Source organism: Saimiri boliviensis, chromosome 7, assembly GCF_048565385.1.
Source record: "Saimiri boliviensis isolate mSaiBol1 chromosome 7, mSaiBol1.pri, whole genome shotgun sequence".
In the NCBI taxonomy this organism is placed as follows: Eukaryota; Metazoa; Chordata; class Mammalia; order Primates; family Cebidae; genus Saimiri; species Saimiri boliviensis.
This window is the reverse complement of record NC_133455.1, coordinates 87,092,775-87,110,444: the sequence shown is the minus strand read 5'-3', so window position 1 is coordinate 87,110,444 and position 17,670 is coordinate 87,092,775. Positions and strand designations below refer to the sequence as shown.

Genomic DNA, 17,670 nt, shown 5'->3' with positions numbered 1-17,670 from the left:
TCTCAATATTGTTTCCATTAATAAATGGAAATCTGTTATTTGTACACATGAAGCCATCATATATATTCACATTTTAATACTTTTTATGTATTTCAGGGTGTTGATGATGCCTTCTATACATTAGTTCGAGAAATTCGAAAACATAAAGAAAAGATGAGCAAAGATGGTAAAAAGAAGAAAAAGAAGTCAAAGACAAAGTGTGTAATTATGTAAATACAATTTGTACTTTTTTCTTAAGGCATACTAGTAAAAGTGGTAATTTTTGTACATTACACTAAATTATTAGCATTTGTTTTAGCATTACCTAATTTTTTTTTTTCCTGCTCCATGCAGACTGTTAGCTTTTACCTTAAATGCTTATTTTAAAATGACAGTGGAAACTTTTTTTTTTCTCTAAGTGCCAGTATTCCCAGAGTTTTGGTTTTTGAACTAGCAATGCCTGTGAAAAAGAAACTGAATACCTAAGATTTCTGTCTTGGGGTTTTTGGTGCATGCAGTTGATTACTTCCTCTTTTTCTTACCAATTGTGAACGTTGGTGTGAAACAAATTAATGAAGCTTTTGAATCATCCCTATTCTGTGTCTTACCTAGTCACATAAATGGATTAATTACTAATTATAATTTCATTTGAGGCTTTATAACTGGTTTTACTCAAAACATTGAGGGAACACAAATTTATGGGCTTCCTGGTGATTCTTCTAGGCATCATGTCCTATAGTTTGTCATCCCTGATGAATGTAAAGTTACACTGTTCACAAAGGTTTTTTCTCCCTTTCCACTGCTGTTAGTCATGGTCACCTTCCCAAAAATACTATATTTTTTCTATAAAAAGAAAAAAAATGGAAAAAAATTACAAGGCAATGGAAACTATTATAAGGCCATTTCCTTTTCACATTAGATAAATTAAAGACTCCTAATAGCTTTTCCTGTTAAGGCAAACCCAGTATGAAATGGGGAGTATAGCAACCATTTTGGGGCTATATTTACACGCTACTAAATTTTTATAATAATTGAAAAGAATTTAACATGTATTAAAAATTATAGGAATTAAATGTAGTCTCCCTGTGTCAGATTGCTCTTTCATAGTATAATCTTTTCTTCAACTTCAGTCTTTGAAGATAGTTTTAAGTCTGCTTGTGATACTAAAGATTATTTGGGCCAGTTATAGCTTAGTAGGTATTGAAGAGACGAAGGTTGCAAGGCCAGGCCTTGTGTGAACCTTTGAGCTTTCATAGAGAGTGTCACAGCGTGGACTGTGTCCCCGCGGTCATGCAGTGTTGTCATGCATTGGTTGGTCAAAATGGGGAGGGATTAGGACAGTTTGGAAGGTGATCCTGCTGACACATCAAGAGCATCACTTTTGTTTTTAAGAAAACAAACTTTTTTTAAAAGTTACTTTTAAATATTAACTCAAAAGTTGAGATTTTGGGGTGATGGTGTGCCAAGACATTAATTTGTCTTAAACAGTGAAGTGAAGAAGTTTTAAAATCTGTTTGGCTACTTCTCTTAACACTGGTTAAATTAACATTTCATAAACACTTTTCAAGTCTGATCCATGTTTAAGAATAATGCTTTAAAAATAAATATGAATAAAAACAATCCTTTTAATACATTTACAATGTCACTTATTTTAAAATATATGAAGTGAGATGGTGTGAGGTGAAAATATCACTGGACTAGGAGGAAGGTGACTTAGGTTCTAGATAGGTGTCTTTTAGGACTCTGATTTTGAGGAAATCATTTACTGTCCATTTCTTCATGTTAAAAGAAGTCATCTCAAACTCTTAGCTTTTTTACAACTGTGTGATTTATATTCCGTTTACATAAGATACACTTATTTTTCAAGCTGAGCACAATCTGTAACTTTTTAACCTATGTTACCATCTTCAATGCCAATCTTGGGCAAAATTGTGCAAGAGGTGAAGTTTATATTTGAATATCCATTCTTGTTTTAGGACTCTCCTTCTCTATTAATGTCCTTTTGCCTGCCTACCTTCCACATGTCCCATGACTTGATGAAATTTTAATACTTGTAATTCCCCTAACCATAAGATTTACTGCTCTTGTGGATATCTCCATGAAAGTTTCCCATTAAGTCACATCAAAATTTTGAGCCTTACATCTTATTTTCTCAGGGCTCAAAAGCATCTGACAGATATCATAATGGGATTTGACCTAATAGCTAATTTTCAGGTGGTTGCTGATCCTTTGAACATCTCTTTGCTGCCCAGTCCATTAGCAACAGTAGGAATTTTCAAACCTGGTATGAGTAGATGGTCTCTATCCAATAGAAGGATAACTTAATAAAGTTAGTGTTGAAATAATTCTTTAGGTAATCTATAACTAGGACTACCCTGGCAACAGTAATACATTCCATTGTTTTAATAACCAGAAATCTTCTTACAATGAAAAATACTTTAATTCATAAAGCATAGTTTCTTTTGTTTGTTTTTTGAGACAGAGTCTCACTCTGTCACCCAGGCTGGAATGCAGTGGCGCCATCTTGGCTCACTGCAACCTTCGTTTCCCAGGTTCAAGTGATTCTCGTGCCTCAGCCTCCCGAGTAGCTGGGATTACAGGCGTATGCCATCATGCTTGGCTAATTTTTGCATTTATAGTAGAGATGGGGTTTCACCCTGTTGGCCAGGCTGGTTTTGAAGTCCAGACCTCAAGTGATTTGCCCGCCTCAGCCTCATAAAGCTGTTTTGCAGAACTCATTTATTCAGTAAATATTTATTGAGTGCCTACCAGTTGTCAGTCACTGCACAAGGCACTGGGTATATGGTATCCCCAAACAACAGACATAATCCCGGTCCTTAGGTAGTGCTAGCATGGTCTGTAATATCTTAGTAAGGCCTTTGGCATATGACCCAGAGATAACACAATGTGTATTTTAGTTTTGTAAAGAAGGGGTTTGGTCTCTAAGGTTCTGCCAGTTCTGTAATTGTTTTACTATGATTCCAGTGCAACTCTTTGATCGAGCTACTTTATGTAAATCACTTCGTTGTTTTAAAGAAATAAACTTGATTATATTGTTTTTTATTTGGCATAACTATGTGATTCTATTGGGACAATTACTGTACACATTAAGGTGTATGTCAGATACTCATATTAAAATTCCCAAATGTGTAATATTCCAGTTTTCTCTGCATAATTAAAATAGACTTAAAAATCAATAGTTTTATCTGGGTACAAATAAACAGGTGCTGAACTAGTTCACAGACAAGGAAACGTCTATGTAAAAGTATGATTTCTGAAATGCTATGCTAAACTACAGATCTATGGGACATTGTTTAGGTAGGGTGTTAAGACTTACACAGTACCTCTTGTTTCTACACAGAAAGAATGGCCATACTTCAGGAACTGCAGTGCTTATGAGGGGATATTTAGGCCTCTTGAATTTTTGATGTAGATGGGCATTTTTTTAAAGGTAGTGGTAATTACCTTTTATTATGTGAACTTTGAATGGTTTAACAAAAGGTTTTTGTAGAAATTTTAAAAGGGTGGGGGGAGAATTCTAGAAATAAATGTTATCTAATTATTACAGCCTTAAAGATAAAAATCCTTGTTGAAGTTTTTAAAAAATGCTAAATTACATAGTCTTAGGCATTAACATTTTGTGGAAGAATATAGCAGACATACTGTGTCATTTGAGTGAATATTCCCAATTAGGCATTCTAGGCTCTATTTTAACTGAGTCACACTGCATAGGAACTTAGAACCTAACTTTTATAGGTTATCAAAACTGTTGTCACCATTGCACAATTTTGTCCTAATATATATATATAAACTGTGGGGCATGTTAAGTTACAGTTTGCACAAGTTCATCTCATTTGTATTCCAGTGATTTTTTTTTTTTCTTCTGACCATGTTTTCTTCAAACAGTATATACACAGTTTAGGGGATTTTTTTAAATAGTAAAAACTATCTGAAGATTTCCATTTGTCAAAAAGTAATGATTTTTTGATAATTATGTAGTAATGTTTTTTAGAACCCAGCAGTTACTTTAAAGCTGAATTTATATTTAATAAATTCTGTGTTAATACTGAAAAGCATGAATTCTGCATTGAGAAATTGAATAGCATACAACTGATAGCTGTCAGAAAATAAAAATTTCTTTCTAAAGAGACTCAGATGAGTTATTAAGGAATAGTCATAACTAGATTAAGATTTGTGTTTTAGTTTAATAGTTTGAAGTGCCTGTTTGGGATAATGATAGGTAATTTAGATGAATTTAGGGAAAAAAAAAGTTATCTGCAGAAATGTTGAGGGCCCATCTCCCCCCCCCCCCCCCCCATAGAGCTACCTGGGTTACAATGTTTTATCCCAAAGTTTCCAATTCCACTGTCTTGTGTTTTCATGTTGAAAATACTTTTGCATTTTTCCTTTTGAGTGCCAATTTCTTACTAGTACTATTTCTTAATGTAACATGTTTACCTGGAATGTATTTTAACTATTTTTGTATAGTGTAAACTGAAACATGCACATTTTGTACATTGTGCTTTCTTTTGTGGGACATATGCAGTGTGATCCAGTTGTTTTCCATCATTTGGCTGCGCTGACCTAGGAATGTTGGTCATATCAAACATTGAAAATGACCACTCTTTTAATTGGAATTAACTTTTAAATGTTTATAGGAGTATGTGCTGTGAAGTGATCTAAAATTTGTAATATTTTTGTCATGAACTGTACTACTCCTAATTATTGTAATGTAATAAAAATAGTTACAGTGACTATGAGTGTTTATTTCTTCATGGAATTTGAACTGTTTGCCCTGAAATGGATATGGAATACTTTATAAGCCACAGACACTATAGTATACCGGTGAATCTTTTATGCAGCTTGTAAGTTAGAAATATCCTTTATTTATAAAAGGTGCTGTGGATACTTTGTCAAGGTGTGTTTGCTTAAATTTAAAACCATATTTAGAAGTAGATGCAAAACAAGTTGGCCTTTATGACAAAATAATAGAATAACATTATTTATTTCCTTTATCAAAGAAGGTAATTGATACACAACAGGTAATTTGGTTTTAGGCCCAAAGGTAGCAGCAGTAACATTAATAATGAAAATAATTGAATAGTTATGTATGTAATGCCTGTCACTAGCAGACTATTTCAATGCAGAAGTAATGACTCCATACATATTATTACTTCTATAACTACGTTTAAATCATTACCAGGAACTGTTTGTTTTGTAGTGAGCCCTGAATATGTGCAGTTAATATACCAAATTGAGTGAAAAAATAAGGGATTCCTTTCAAAAATTAAGAGAAATAAGTGTGTAAGAAATTATTTTGCTTATTCAATGTTCAGTAAATGGCATTCTGATCAGCAAAATGGAGAAATAAGCTAAAAATAATTGGCTAAGTCCTATTAAGTTACAGAATTAAGTGTATATTTTCATTCAAAATTGGGTGCTCATTATAAGTGGTAGTATAGCTAAATTGCTATCTTCGTATCAAAATTGAGCATAAAAGTTGGTGATAAATCTCTCAGTTTGAACAGAAGCTGAAACCTACTTAGTTCAGTAGGGCAGCTCATGGATTTTTTACACAACGTGTATCTTCCCATTTTACGTTAGAATTATTTTACAATAGCTGGTATATATAAACAGCTGGCACTGATTGTCAGCTAAATTAAAGTTGTAATGATCAAGTAGTTTTGTTGGTATCTGAATAATAGCGTTGCTTCATAGCTCTGTATTTCCTAAGGAAGTATAAGGCTTCTAGCTCTTTCATTACAAATTCACCCTGTGCAATAAGTTCTTTGATCTTCTCTGGATTCTTCACATCTTTGTTTTTAAGGAAAACATTCTTCAAACGCCTTTTAAAATAGTCTGCTCCTTTTGGATAGTCTCGTCCAAGATACAGCAGCTTCAAAAAGAAAGATTGTGTATTTCTAAACAATCCATGTCATATAATAACAGTTTTATAAAATTGGCAACATAATTACTTACATTTTTATAAAGATTTAATACTTCTCCTCTTAAAGAATTGGCCATTTTCATTTATCCTGTACATTATCCACTTTTATGCATAACATACCTAAAGAAAAGGAAAATTTGCAGTTAGCTGCACTGTAGTCTTAGAAAAAAGGTTATATACATTAAGAAAACAGTAACTTTTTTTACATTCAATAAATATTTCTTGCGAACTTTTTGTTCCATTTACTGGGATATAGTTATAGACACATCAGATAAAATAATATGCTGTCACAGAATTAACTTTTCCTACAGGAGGCAAAATAAGCAAAGAAGACAGCTAACAATTGCGAGAAGTCATATGAAGTAAATGAGAGAGAAAGTGGATTGTCACAGGTAGGTGTACCTCCTTTTTCGCCACAGTGGAGTGAGTTAGAACTAGATTTAAATCCCAGCTGCATAATGTACAGATTAACTTTGCTGAGCCTGAGTTTTGCTTATGAAAAAAGAGATTATCTTACCCTGCTCTCTAGGCAAGTCTAGACCATTGGACAGGCATTGAGCAGAGGCCTGATCAAATCTCGATGGGTGCTTATCCAAAGAGAGGCTTAAAAACTAGCAGAAACTGAGTGAGTTAAGCAGGTTGGAATAGTAGATGGGCAGTAAGATTGGTGGTGAAGAGACCAGAAACAACCTGTAAGAGGGTGTCTCTGAGGAACAGGTGACATCCAGTGAGAGAAATCATAACCTCTTTCTGTGTAATGTATTAATGCTATTGAGGAAAGGAGGCTCCTTAAAGGCACAATGACAGCCTAAACCTAGAAAATAATTCCCACTACCCGCCAGAGTTATGGGGATTAAATAGTGAATGTTTAACACTGCATCCTATCAGGTGGATGCAATTGAAATTTGTTCCATTGTGATTGCTGTTAATTTTGATTACCCGATTAAAGTCGTGTTTCCTAAGATTGTCCATTATAAAATTATTTCTCCAAGGAACCTAGTCCTTTTAATGCAGAATAGCATTTGGAAACTATAATCTGGATGGAATGTTTTAGAAACCAAATTCTGGGTGCTAGAAATGCTAATTACCATGGGACTGCCTGTTCCCAGGTCCTCTAAGTGACAAAGCTGCAAGTGTATAAAACATGCAGATTTTAGTGGTGTGTTGTATTTTTATGTTAATCTCCATATACTCTGATACCTAACATTCAATTCCAATACTACAGGGTTTATTTTCATTTCCCCTCTTTACATGGGTTTAATACTCTTGTCCAACAATAAGTCTGGTTCCCACTTGTCCTTTATAAATTTACTTTTAAAAAATGAAAAAAAATATTTTTTTTTTATTTTTTATTATTTATTTTTTATTGCATTTTAGGTTTTGGGGTACATGTGAAGAACATGCAAGATTGTTGCATAGGTACACACATGGCAGTGTGATTTGCTGCCTTCCTTCCCCTCACCTATATCTGTCATTTCTCCCCATGCTATCTCTCCCCACCTCCCCACCCCCCGTCCCTCCCCCATTTCCCCCCAATGGACCCCAGTGTGTAGTGCTCCCCTTCCCGTGTCCATGTGTTCTCATTCATCACTCCTCTCACTATGTAGTGAAATTTCTGTTGCTGTCACCATTCAGCACACACACTACTCTCTGAGCTCTGCCACCTCATGTCAGAGTGCCACTGCCACCATCCTGCATTCGTTGTCTTCTCATTACTCCTTTCCCCTAGCCTACCCTCTTGGGCTCAAGCAACTTACGCTGCACCACTTCCTCCCTTCTGGATAAGGCTCACCTTTTGTTCCCACTCCAAAAACCTGTGCCACCATTTCCTTCACCCTAACAGGACACCCTCATCCCCTGCTGGGCCGCTGCTGTGCACAGTCCCTTACTTCCAGAGGCCCTACTCACTGCATTTGGGCTCCACTACCCCCTGCTGGGCTACTACCTTGCCAGCCTTTCTCTCAACACGCCCCTTCCCCAGATGCCTACCTTGCTCAGCCCCACGTAATGGCTTTTGGACTGAATTATTGTGAAGGGCAAGCAGGAAGCAATTTTTTTTTTTTTTTGAGACAGAGTCTCTTGTCACCCATGCTGGAGTGTGGTGACACGATCTTGGCTAACTGCAACCTCCACCTCCTGGGTTCAAGTGATTCTCCTGCCTCAGCCTCCCGAGTAGTTGGGACTACAGGCACTGGCCACTATGCCTGGCTTCTTATTTTTATTTTTATTTTTTTAAATTTTAGTAGAGATGGGGCTTTACCATGTTGGCCAGCATAGTCTTGATCTACTGACCTTGTGATCTGGCCACCACCTTAGCCTCCCAAAATGCTAGAATTACAGGTGTAAGGCACTGCACCCAGGCACAACATATATATACTTTTATTTTTTTGTGAGAGGGAGCTCTGCTGTTGTTGCCCAGGCTGGAGTACAATGGGGCCTCTATTTAATATATATACAAGCAGAGGTGCCAGTCTACTGATTTCTGGCCGTGGTAACAAAAATTACATGTATACTATATATAGTATATATACTATATAGTTCATTTATATCTATAAATATGCATATATAGATGTGTATATATGAACCAAATTGATCAAATTGTACTTTTTAAGTGTAATTCATTATCAATTCTACTTCAGCAAAACTTAAAAAAAAAATAGAGATGACAGCAAAAGTCTAAAAACAGAGCTAAGAGATGCTGAGATAACACATGGAAGTAGAAATTGATCTAAACCACAAGGCTGCCAATTCGTGGGTAGCATAGGTGACTTTACTTGCCCCCAGTCAATGGCTGCACAGAACTTGGGGTATGCCTCTCTGGGGAGGGAACCCTGGGAATACACACTTGAATAAATTAAAAAACATGAAAGGGAGTTGCTGCCAGCATAGCAATGAAGCCAAGACCTTTTCTTGCGAAGGTCACAAATTTACTGCTTTTCTGGCTTCTCTTAGGGGAGAAAAAAAAAATCACACCAGAATCAACATTACTTCTACATTCATACTTGTAAAATTGTACTTATTACTATTTATGAGCTAATTCACATAATAAGCATACTATGTAGGCCTATTTTCTTTCCAAGTTCACTGATAATTCCTTTCTTGAAATGTTCTGTTCCATTTCTTCAAATTGCTTTTCTGCTTGCTTTTGTCTCTATCACTTCTGAGCTTTATTCCAGTCTGATCATTCTTTTCTGTCTACTCTTATGAGTCAAAAGACAAAAATGCTTTTTAGATCTGTATATATGGGAAGCTTACAGATTTTGAGCTTCACTTAGGGTGCTCTGAGTGGGTCTTTACTGGGAAGCCTCTGATGGCAGTATCTTGTTTTGTTTTGGAGACGGAGTCTCACTCTATTGCCCAGGCTGGAGTGCAGTGGGGTGATCTCAGCTCACTGCAACCTCTGCCACCTGGGTCCAAGCAATTCTCCTGCCTCAGCCTCCTGAGTGGCTAGAATTACAGGCACGTGCCACCATGCCCAGCTAATTTTTGTATTTTTAGTAGAGACGGGGTTTTACAATGTTGGTTAGGTTGGTCTTGAACTCCTCACCTCGTGATCCGCCTGCCCCAGCCTCCCAAAATGCTGGGATTACAGGCATGTATCTGGGATTGCTCCTCCTGGGCTGGTCAGTTCCCCAGAGTAGACAGCCTTCTTAGGATTTGCCTATTAAACATTAAAAATGAAAGAGGAATGCAAGTCCTGTATCCAGCACTGTATATACCTAAATTCACTTAATTTTGTTTCCAGTGTGCTTCTCATGAACTCTAGAATGCCTGAGGATGCCCTAGTCCAGGGTCTAGTAATACTTTGTCCAGAAATAAACCTCTAGTCTTCTATGGGAGTAAGGTGGTAGAGTTACTTAGAGTCGTTTCTCAAATAGCTTTCATGTAGTCTGCTTTAATTTATTTCATTCTTCATTTCCAATTTCAGGGCCCTTGTTTCAGTGCCTTTTGAGAATTTTGCAGAGTAAACTGGGTTTTTCTGGTGTGCTACGTCACATTCATTCACCTGTTTTCCAGCTGCTGACGTTTTATTGCTGTTTTCTCCTGTCCGCATTTTTCCAATTTTTTTATCATTTTACTATAGATTTAGTAGTTTTGGAAGGGAGTAAAATTAGATGAGGGTATTTAACCCACTATATTAACTACTTCATTTTTTAAACTTTTTTTTTCCTTTGGCAGACAACCATTACCAGTGTGAAATAATCTTATTGAAGAATGATTCTTATGCTGGGTATGGTGGCTTATACCTGTAATCTCAGCACTTTTGGGAGGCCAGGGTAGGAAGATGGCTTGAGCTTAGGAATTTGGGACCAGCCTGGGCAACACAGTGAGATCTCATCTCTACTAAAAGTAAAAAAAAAAAAAAAAAAAAAAAAAAAAAAATTAGGCATGGTGGCATGTGCTTGTAGTCTCAGCCATTTGGAAGCTGAGGTGGGAGGATCACTTGAGCCCAGGAGGTTGAGGCTATAGTGAGCCATGATTGTACCACTGCTCCTGCCTGGGCAAAATTCATTTTGAGACTCTATCTCAAAACAAAAAAACACCTCTTAGGAACCATGTGCTTTTCACATAATTTAAAATTAAATCTACATAGATGTAATTTCAAATTGCAAACTATAACCTGTTTAATGCCTGACAAACAGCACAGCTTCATTTAATTCACAATTTGTCATTTGTGAAAGCTTTTAGGGACCTGGCTTAAGTTGTCCTTTTTAGTTGTTGGTCTTTTTACAAATTATGTATTATAAAAGACTTGCCTAGAAAAAATGGAACTAATTTGGCTAAGGTACATTTGTTTTTATTTGATATGTTAACTTTTATGAATTAATGCAGTTTACCTTGAAGCATTTAGGTTTATTTTAGCCATTAAGAGAAATAGGTTTCCTTGGGTTCACAAAGTAGTGAATAAACAAATTGGGTTCAGCAGGGCCCTCTGGGGCTGCTCCTGAACTGTGCATGAAGTCATGGAGATTACTGTTTTTAAGAGCCAAGTGAGTTAAGGACTAAAAGAAGCCCCCTATGATTCTGAGAACTTGGGGGTGTGGGCTGGATGAGAGGGGATGCAGTGCCTATTGACAGCTTCTCCCGCCCCGCCCCCGCTTCCCCCGCCAGTAATTCTACGCTGAGTTAAGACTTAACCAGTTCCAGTTTTGGGCTAATGGAAAATTGTCATCTTGTTGGGGGTGATGGTGCCCAAGGTTGTTAATCATTCTTCCCCATGAGGTAGAGTGAGAACTTCAGTAAAGCCTCTCCTCTAAAAGCCCACTATTTTAAGGTACCTTGGAATTACTCTACCATCTCCTTACCCCCATCAATCCTAATTTGAGTTGACTGAGGTGTTTTATCATTAAACATTAGTTTTACTGATAATTTAAAAGGAAACCTTAACTTCCATACCAAATAGCTACAGTAAACTCAGTAAGAGCTCTGTACAAAGTCGCTATTAAAATGTTTTCATCTTGCTACCAGGATATGGATGTGAAATACTAATAAATATTACACAACCTGGATTTGTTACAATGGGGATGACAACACTTTAACTCACAAAGACTAGCTTGGTCCTACTATTTATGAATAATGCATGCAGTCAGTAACATTGGAAGGGATCGAGCATTCTAAACTTAGAATTCAGAGATGAGAAATGGTGCCAGTAATTTAGAAGTATTTCAGGTCTCATAATGCTAAAACAGGGTGTAAGTATGCCCTAAAATTATAGAGAACTCAGTCGGGCTTGAGGAGAACAGCCTCACTTAATTGTAGTTTTCCTGTTGGTGTAAGGTGCTAGCGTTTCTTCATGTGGGAGGAGACTGAAATTCTGAAGGTTGTGCTACTGGTTAGTACAATTAGTCTGTGACCTTGGGAAACTAATGACTTTTTGGGGCCTCAGCGATCTTCATGTTAAGGAATATTTTACCCAGGAATTGCTTCATTTTCAATTTTTGCTTAGGGCGCTCTTAGGAAAAAGGACACTTAACGCTGCACAGAAAGTAAACAATAGAGCTGAGAGGAATCCGAAGGACATTAATCTTAAAATAACCTTCCTGGAGCCAACTTACTTCCCTCTTTAAATTGCCAAACGGGCCCCGTCCTCCTGCTGGCCTAACCCGCAGTGGCCCAGGCCGCCCACCGGGTGTCCGCTGCCTGAACCCGTCGCAAGCCGGCTCCCTTCCTGGTCGAAACCCTCACTGAAAGATCGCCCACCAACACGCTCTAGGAAATAATCTGTCAACGTCAGAGACGCTCAGAACCCTCTTCCCCACGCCCGGTGGTCCTCGCCCAGAGCGCACTTGTCCCCAGACCCCAGAATCCGGGAACCGAACAAAACTCCCCGGCGGCGGCACTCACGCACTTTCCTGCACGCCGGAACAGTAAGAGCTTCCAGCACTTCGACCCTCAGTCCGTCGACGGCGAAGCGGGGCGGGGTTGGGGGAGGTGGGGCAAGCGGGGAGAAGGGGGCGGGGCGCCGGCCGGAAGGGCCCCAGCGCGGCTGCGCACTTTTGATGGCGCCCCCCAGGTGGGCGGGGCCTGTCGTCCGGACAACCCAGGCGCTTTCGTCCACGCAAGCTGAGTTCAGACTTTGCTGACTACGGCGGTGGAGCTTGACTTCTAATGGTGAGCAGAGCAAATGAAGCAGACAGGTGGAGGAGCGACCGTTGATTCTGCTTCACCGGTGTTAAATGATGCAATAAGAGCCGGTCGTATATTACAGCGGAGTGGGTTGGTTTGGGAAAGAACTCAAACCCTGGGGTGGGTTGGCCCTCTTCTCAGCAATGGCTTCCCTTACCTGGATCGGGCGGAAAGGTAGGAGTCCCAAACCAGTTTCTGCAAACGGGAGATAGTCAAAGCTGTCACAAAGCTATATCCTAATCTCTAATGTTGCTAAGCCTGAAAATGGGTCCCAACCTAGTAACTTCCAGTAATGATAGACGTTTCCACTAAATTCTCTCTTATTGCAACTTGGCGGAAATGTTTTAGTACCTCTCTAGCAGTTAATTAAAAGCTGATGCAATTTACTCTGATTTGAAAAGATGTTTTATGTTGTCTTTTGTGGGAATATGAATTGTTTTGTGATTCAAGTACTCACCCTACATTAGTTAAATATGATAAAGCTTCTCCTTTTGTTTTTCTGGACTCCTCAACTGCCGTATTTTCACCAAGGAGACAGGCCAGCATATAGCTATGAGAGTATCTGTTCTGATTTTCTTTCTTTCATTCTCTTTCTTTCTTCCTTTCTTTCTTTTCTTTCTTTCCTTTGTTTTTGTTTTTTGTTTGATGAAGTCTCGCTCTGTCGCCAAAGCTGGAGTGCAAGGGCGTGATCTCCGCTCACTGCAACCTCTGCCTCCCAGGTGCAAGCAGTTCTCTGCCGCAGCCTCCTGAGTAGCTGAGATTACAGGCGCCTGCCGCCATGGCCAGCTAATTTTTTTAAATGTTATTTTTAGTAAAGATGGGGTTTCACCATCTTGGCCAGGGCGGGGTCTTGAATTCCTGACCTCGGGATCCACCTGCCTTGGCCTCCCAAAGTGCTGGAATTATCAGGCGTGAGCCACCGCGCCCGACCTCCGATTTTCTTCAGTGTGGTTTCCATCAGGACATTTTCTATTATTAAAACCAGAGGAAGTGGAGAATGTAATTCCTTAATTAAATTCATTAATTAAGGGAAAATATGGAGTGCATTCTTTGTACTTGGCACTGGGCTAGACGCCAAGGATGCCAAGAATATGATGACAACCCTGCTTATGGGATACAGATGAAACTAATTAATTACAATACAGCTTTACAACTGTGACAACTGAAGTATCTAAAATGGGGTAACACAAAGCTGGAAATGATAAAATTTCAGTGAGGGAAACAAGGGAAGGAAAGAGTGGTGCTTTTCAACCTGTTCTAAAGTATAAATATGAGTTTTCCACAAATGGTGGGAAGAAATAGGGAGTGGAGAGCATTCCTGGCAGAATGCAAATGGATCTTAAGCCAATTTACAATTGCTAATAAATTGGGAGAACAGTAAGCACTTATTTGTTACTTTCCAATTTGTTACCTAAGTTTCTTCTTAGATCCTTCTCCCAATGTTTCCCAAAGTTTGGCCCAGAGTACTTGTTAAAAATGCAGATTCCAAGAATCCACTCAACTCCAGATCTACTGTATTAGTTTCCTAAGTAAGGAATTGCCAAAAACTGAGTGGTTTAAAGAAAAGAAATTTACTGCCTCACAGTTATGGAGACTAGAAGTCCCAGATCTTAGTGTCAGCAGGTCTGTGATACCTCTCAAGGCCTTAGGGAGAATATGTTCAGACTTCTTTCCTGGCTTTTCGTAGTTCCTTGGTTTGTGGCGACAAAACTTCATTCTTCACATGGCATTCTCCCTCTGAGAATATATGTCCAAGTGTCCTTTATTATTATTATTATATAAAGACACAAATCATTTTGGATTAGGGACCCACCCTATTCAGTATGGCCTCATCTTAATTTATTCAGTATGGCTTTATTTTAATTTAACTAATAAAATCAGCAATGACCCTCTCTGCAATTAGGTCAAATTCTGAAGTACTGGGGATCAGGATTTCAACCTATGAATTTCTCTTTCTGTTTTGAGACTGTGTCGCTTTGTCACCCAGGCTGGAGTGCAGTGGTACCATCATGGCTTACTGCAGCCTCAGCCTCTCTGGTTCAAGCAATTTTCCGAACTCAGCCTCCTGAATAGCTGGGAGTACAAGGCACACACCACCACATCCAGCTAATTAAAAAGATTTTTTTAGAGACAGGGTCTTGCTTTGTTGCCCAGGCTGGTCTCAAACGCTTGGGCTCAAATGATTCTCCCACATTGACTACTCAAAATGCTGGGATTATAGGAGTAAGCCAGTGCACCCAGCCAACATATGATTTTTTTCTTTTTCTTTTTCTTTTTGAGACAGAGTTTTGCTCTGTCACTCAGGCTGAAGTGCAATGGCGCTATCTCGGCTCACTGCAACCTCCGCCTCCTGGGTTCAAGCGATTCTCCTGGCTCATCATCCTGAGTAGCTGGGATTACAGGTGCATGCCACCACACACAGCTAATTTTCGTATTTTTAGTAGTTAGCCAGGCTAGTCTTGAACTTCTGACCTCAGGTGATCCACCCGCCTTGGTTTCCCAAAGTACTGGGATTACAGGTGTAAGCCACCGTGCCCAGTCAACATATGATTTTTTTTTTTAGGGATACAATTCAACCCGTAACATGTTCTGAACCATAGTGTAGGAAGAGAAGTGAGTGTGTACACGTTTAGTCCAGAAATAGCATTTCTAACAAGCTTCCCATATGATTCTTATGCCCTTTGAACTTTGAGAACGACTTCACTACATAGTGGCCCTTATGACATATAAGAGGAATGAGGGTATGTACTTACCCCAAACCTGATTTATATTAAAAGTGCAAGTGAGAAGTGACAATTTGCCCATCTTTAAAATATGGCTACCTGAGAACCAGAGCAATGCTGTTTGCGTATTCAGCTGTTTAGTACTTATTTCATGATGGAAATATGTTAACTATTAAGTAATAGAAAACATGATGAAATAGAATCTATTCGTAAAAATTGTATGGCAACGAAGTCTTTACTGCCTCCAGTGCCTTTAAGGCCGTTTTGCGTGCGTAAAATAACAGATTCCCTTTCTATAAAAATCAAATAACTTTACAGAAAAGTTTTTCTTTGTGAGATGATTCCCACACTTCAAATTTGATATTAGTGCAACTGATTGGTCAGTGATTTATTGTTGTTTGAACCTTTAAATCAGTGCCTTCTTTACTAGTACTCTGTTTAGTAACAGGGCATTTTATTAAACATGGATCATTGATTGTCCTAAGAAATAGTGTAAAATCTACATATAAAAATGCTTCAGTAGGTGAGCTTAGTTTTCCTATACTTATTTGTAGTTTTGTCTGAATTCTTTTTAAAAAAAGCTTTCTATTTTGGGATATTTGTAGATTTGCAAGAAAAATTACAAAGATGGTACAGAGAGTTCCCTTCTGCCCTTTACCAAGCTTCTTCTAAGTTCAACACCTTACATAATCATGATAGTTTTGTTAAAAGTATCAGAATTCTCTTTAAAATTGATACATTCTTTTGTTTTCCAACTTTTAGGGTCCCAAACCAAAAAAGGTATGTAGAAATTTTTTTCAAAATAGGTAGTTGTGTAATCACTTACAGTGTATGAATAGAATATTTACAGAATTATAAAATATTTTTATAGTTTTAGTTTATAGACTTTACTAAGCTTACTTTTTAGACATTAATGCTGTTTAAATCATGGAATAATCCTTTACAATAATACGACAAATTTCAAATTTGACATGAGAGTTGTGATTTCAGAAATACTTTTAAAAATAGCTTTTAATGTTTACTTGTGTCCAGATTTGAGACTTTTTGCTACTTCTGCTCTAGAAAATGTTGGCTGAAGCACCCCTTTTTCTTCACTCCAGACATATACATAAAATTTTCATTATCAAATGTGCTGTAGCTTTAAAGTGAAATCTAAGGTAATACGACTTTAAATGGGTTGCATGGTAACACAGATTTGGTATTTTTTTGGTACTGTTTAGAAATTTGAGTTCAATAAATGATGTAGTGTTCTATATGTCCAGAATGCCTTTTTCTCTCTTCTTTACTTTGTAGATTTATACGTCAAATTAGAGATTATAATCTATTGGCTGGCAGGCCACGTTTACCCTGCAGATGTAATTTGTTTGACCTTAGAAGTGTGTGTGTGTGTGTGTTTTTTTTTTTTTTTAAATTAGTTGCCAACCGATTTTCATGCAAAAATCTGATTTCCATCTATTCTTTAAAAATTGGAAACATTTTTTATTGAAATTGAAAACACTGGGCCTAAATAGTCCTATAAGGCAACAAGTGGCTGGGCTGAGTAACAGCTACTCCTTTTAGGAATGCATGAAATCCTCGATTTGCCATAGTCTTGACCATAACCAAACGTCTTACTTTATTTACCTGCTTGGTCCCAACAGGAATTTGGGTGTGGAATGCCTGCTTTAAGGCATATCTCAAATGTCACTCCTCTGTAAATTTTCCCATTGTTTTCTGTTACAGAATCAATTATACTCTGTGTTTTCTTGTTTTTTTGTTATGTGTTTTCAAGACAGGATCTCACTCTTTCACCCAGGCTGGAGTGCAGTGGTGCAGTCTTGGCTTACTGCAACCTCCACTTCCTGGATTCAAGGAATTCTCCCACCTCAGCCTCTTGAGTAGCTGGGATTACAGGCACATGCCACCATACCTAAATATTTATATGTTTTGGTAGACATAGGGTTTCACCTTGTTGGCTAGGCTGGTCTTAAACTCCTGGCTTTAAGTGATCCTCCTGTCTCAGCCTCCCAGAATGTTAGGATTACAGGTGTGAGCCACCACGCCTGGCTTATACTCTATGTTTTCATAGCACCTGCATTCATACATACCTCAGTTATAACCCTTCTGTCATTTTATTGTAATTATTTATAATGGTGAGCTTTTCAAGGTAAAGAGCATGTCATATTTATTTTTACATCCATAATATTTAGCACAGTGCCTGGCACATAGTAGAAATTCAATCAATATTTGTTGAGTGAATATGTGAAACCCCATTTAATCTACCACCCTTAAAAACACTTGGGCTCCTTAAAGGAAATGTTTATAAAGTGTATTTAGTATTTATACAGTTAAACATTTCTTTAAAAAATACTATTGAGTGCCTTTTGTGTTTGCTTCTGTCAGTCACTTGGACCC

The 17,670-nt window shown here is 38.0% G+C and overlaps 3 protein-coding genes across 9 annotated transcripts in view; 2 read left to right on the top strand and 1 right to left on the bottom strand.

The window, feature by feature from the left end:
• The window catches only part of KRAS (KRAS proto-oncogene, GTPase), a 47,813-nt gene extending 43,080 nt beyond the window's left edge, over nucleotides 1-4,733 (top strand). For 3 of the 5 annotated variants that reach the window (XM_039471909.2, XM_039471907.2, XM_074402931.1), the window contains exon 6: nucleotides 97-184. Coding sequence is in view for 2 of the 5 variants with exons in the window: in XM_039471908.2 (XP_039327842.1) it covers nucleotides 97-213 (117 nt within the window). In the remaining 3 variants the exon portion in view is untranslated. Of the gene's footprint in view, nucleotides 1-96 lie in introns of all 5 variants that reach the window. The other 2 variants (XM_039471908.2, XM_039471910.2) reach the window with 1 other exon arrangement.
• Nucleotides 4,734-4,953: 220 nt separating this feature from the next.
• Nucleotides 4,954-12,363, bottom strand: ETFRF1 (electron transfer flavoprotein regulatory factor 1). 3 transcript variants are annotated; one of them, XM_074402932.1, is made up of 4 exons: nucleotides 12,276-12,358; nucleotides 9,474-9,587; nucleotides 5,959-6,046; nucleotides 4,954-5,875 (listed from the first exon to the last, which is right to left on the bottom strand). In XM_074402932.1, exons 3-4 carry the CDS (start codon nucleotides 6,007-6,009, stop codon nucleotides 5,654-5,656), a joined length of 273 nt encoding a protein of 90 aa, XP_074259033.1. In that variant the 5' UTR covers nucleotides 6,010-6,046; nucleotides 9,474-9,587; nucleotides 12,276-12,358; the 3' UTR covers nucleotides 4,954-5,653. The 3 variants fall into 3 exon arrangements, with proteins under 3 accessions (XP_074259033.1, XP_003926634.1, XP_010335623.1); XM_003926585.4 differs by lacking the exon at nucleotides 9,474-9,587 and having other exon boundaries at nucleotides 12,276-12,363; XM_010337321.3 differs by lacking the exon at nucleotides 9,474-9,587 and having other exon boundaries at nucleotides 12,272-12,356.
• Nucleotides 12,364-12,551: 188 nt separating this feature from the next.
• DNAI7 (dynein axonemal intermediate chain 7) overlaps nucleotides 12,552-17,670 on the top strand; it is an 87,232-nt gene continuing 82,113 nt past the window's right edge. Inside the window, 2 exon segments of the mRNA XM_074402925.1 lie at nucleotides 12,552-12,609; nucleotides 12,612-12,727. Of these exon segments, the coding sequence (XP_074259026.1) occupies nucleotides 12,552-12,609; nucleotides 12,612-12,727 (174 nt within the window).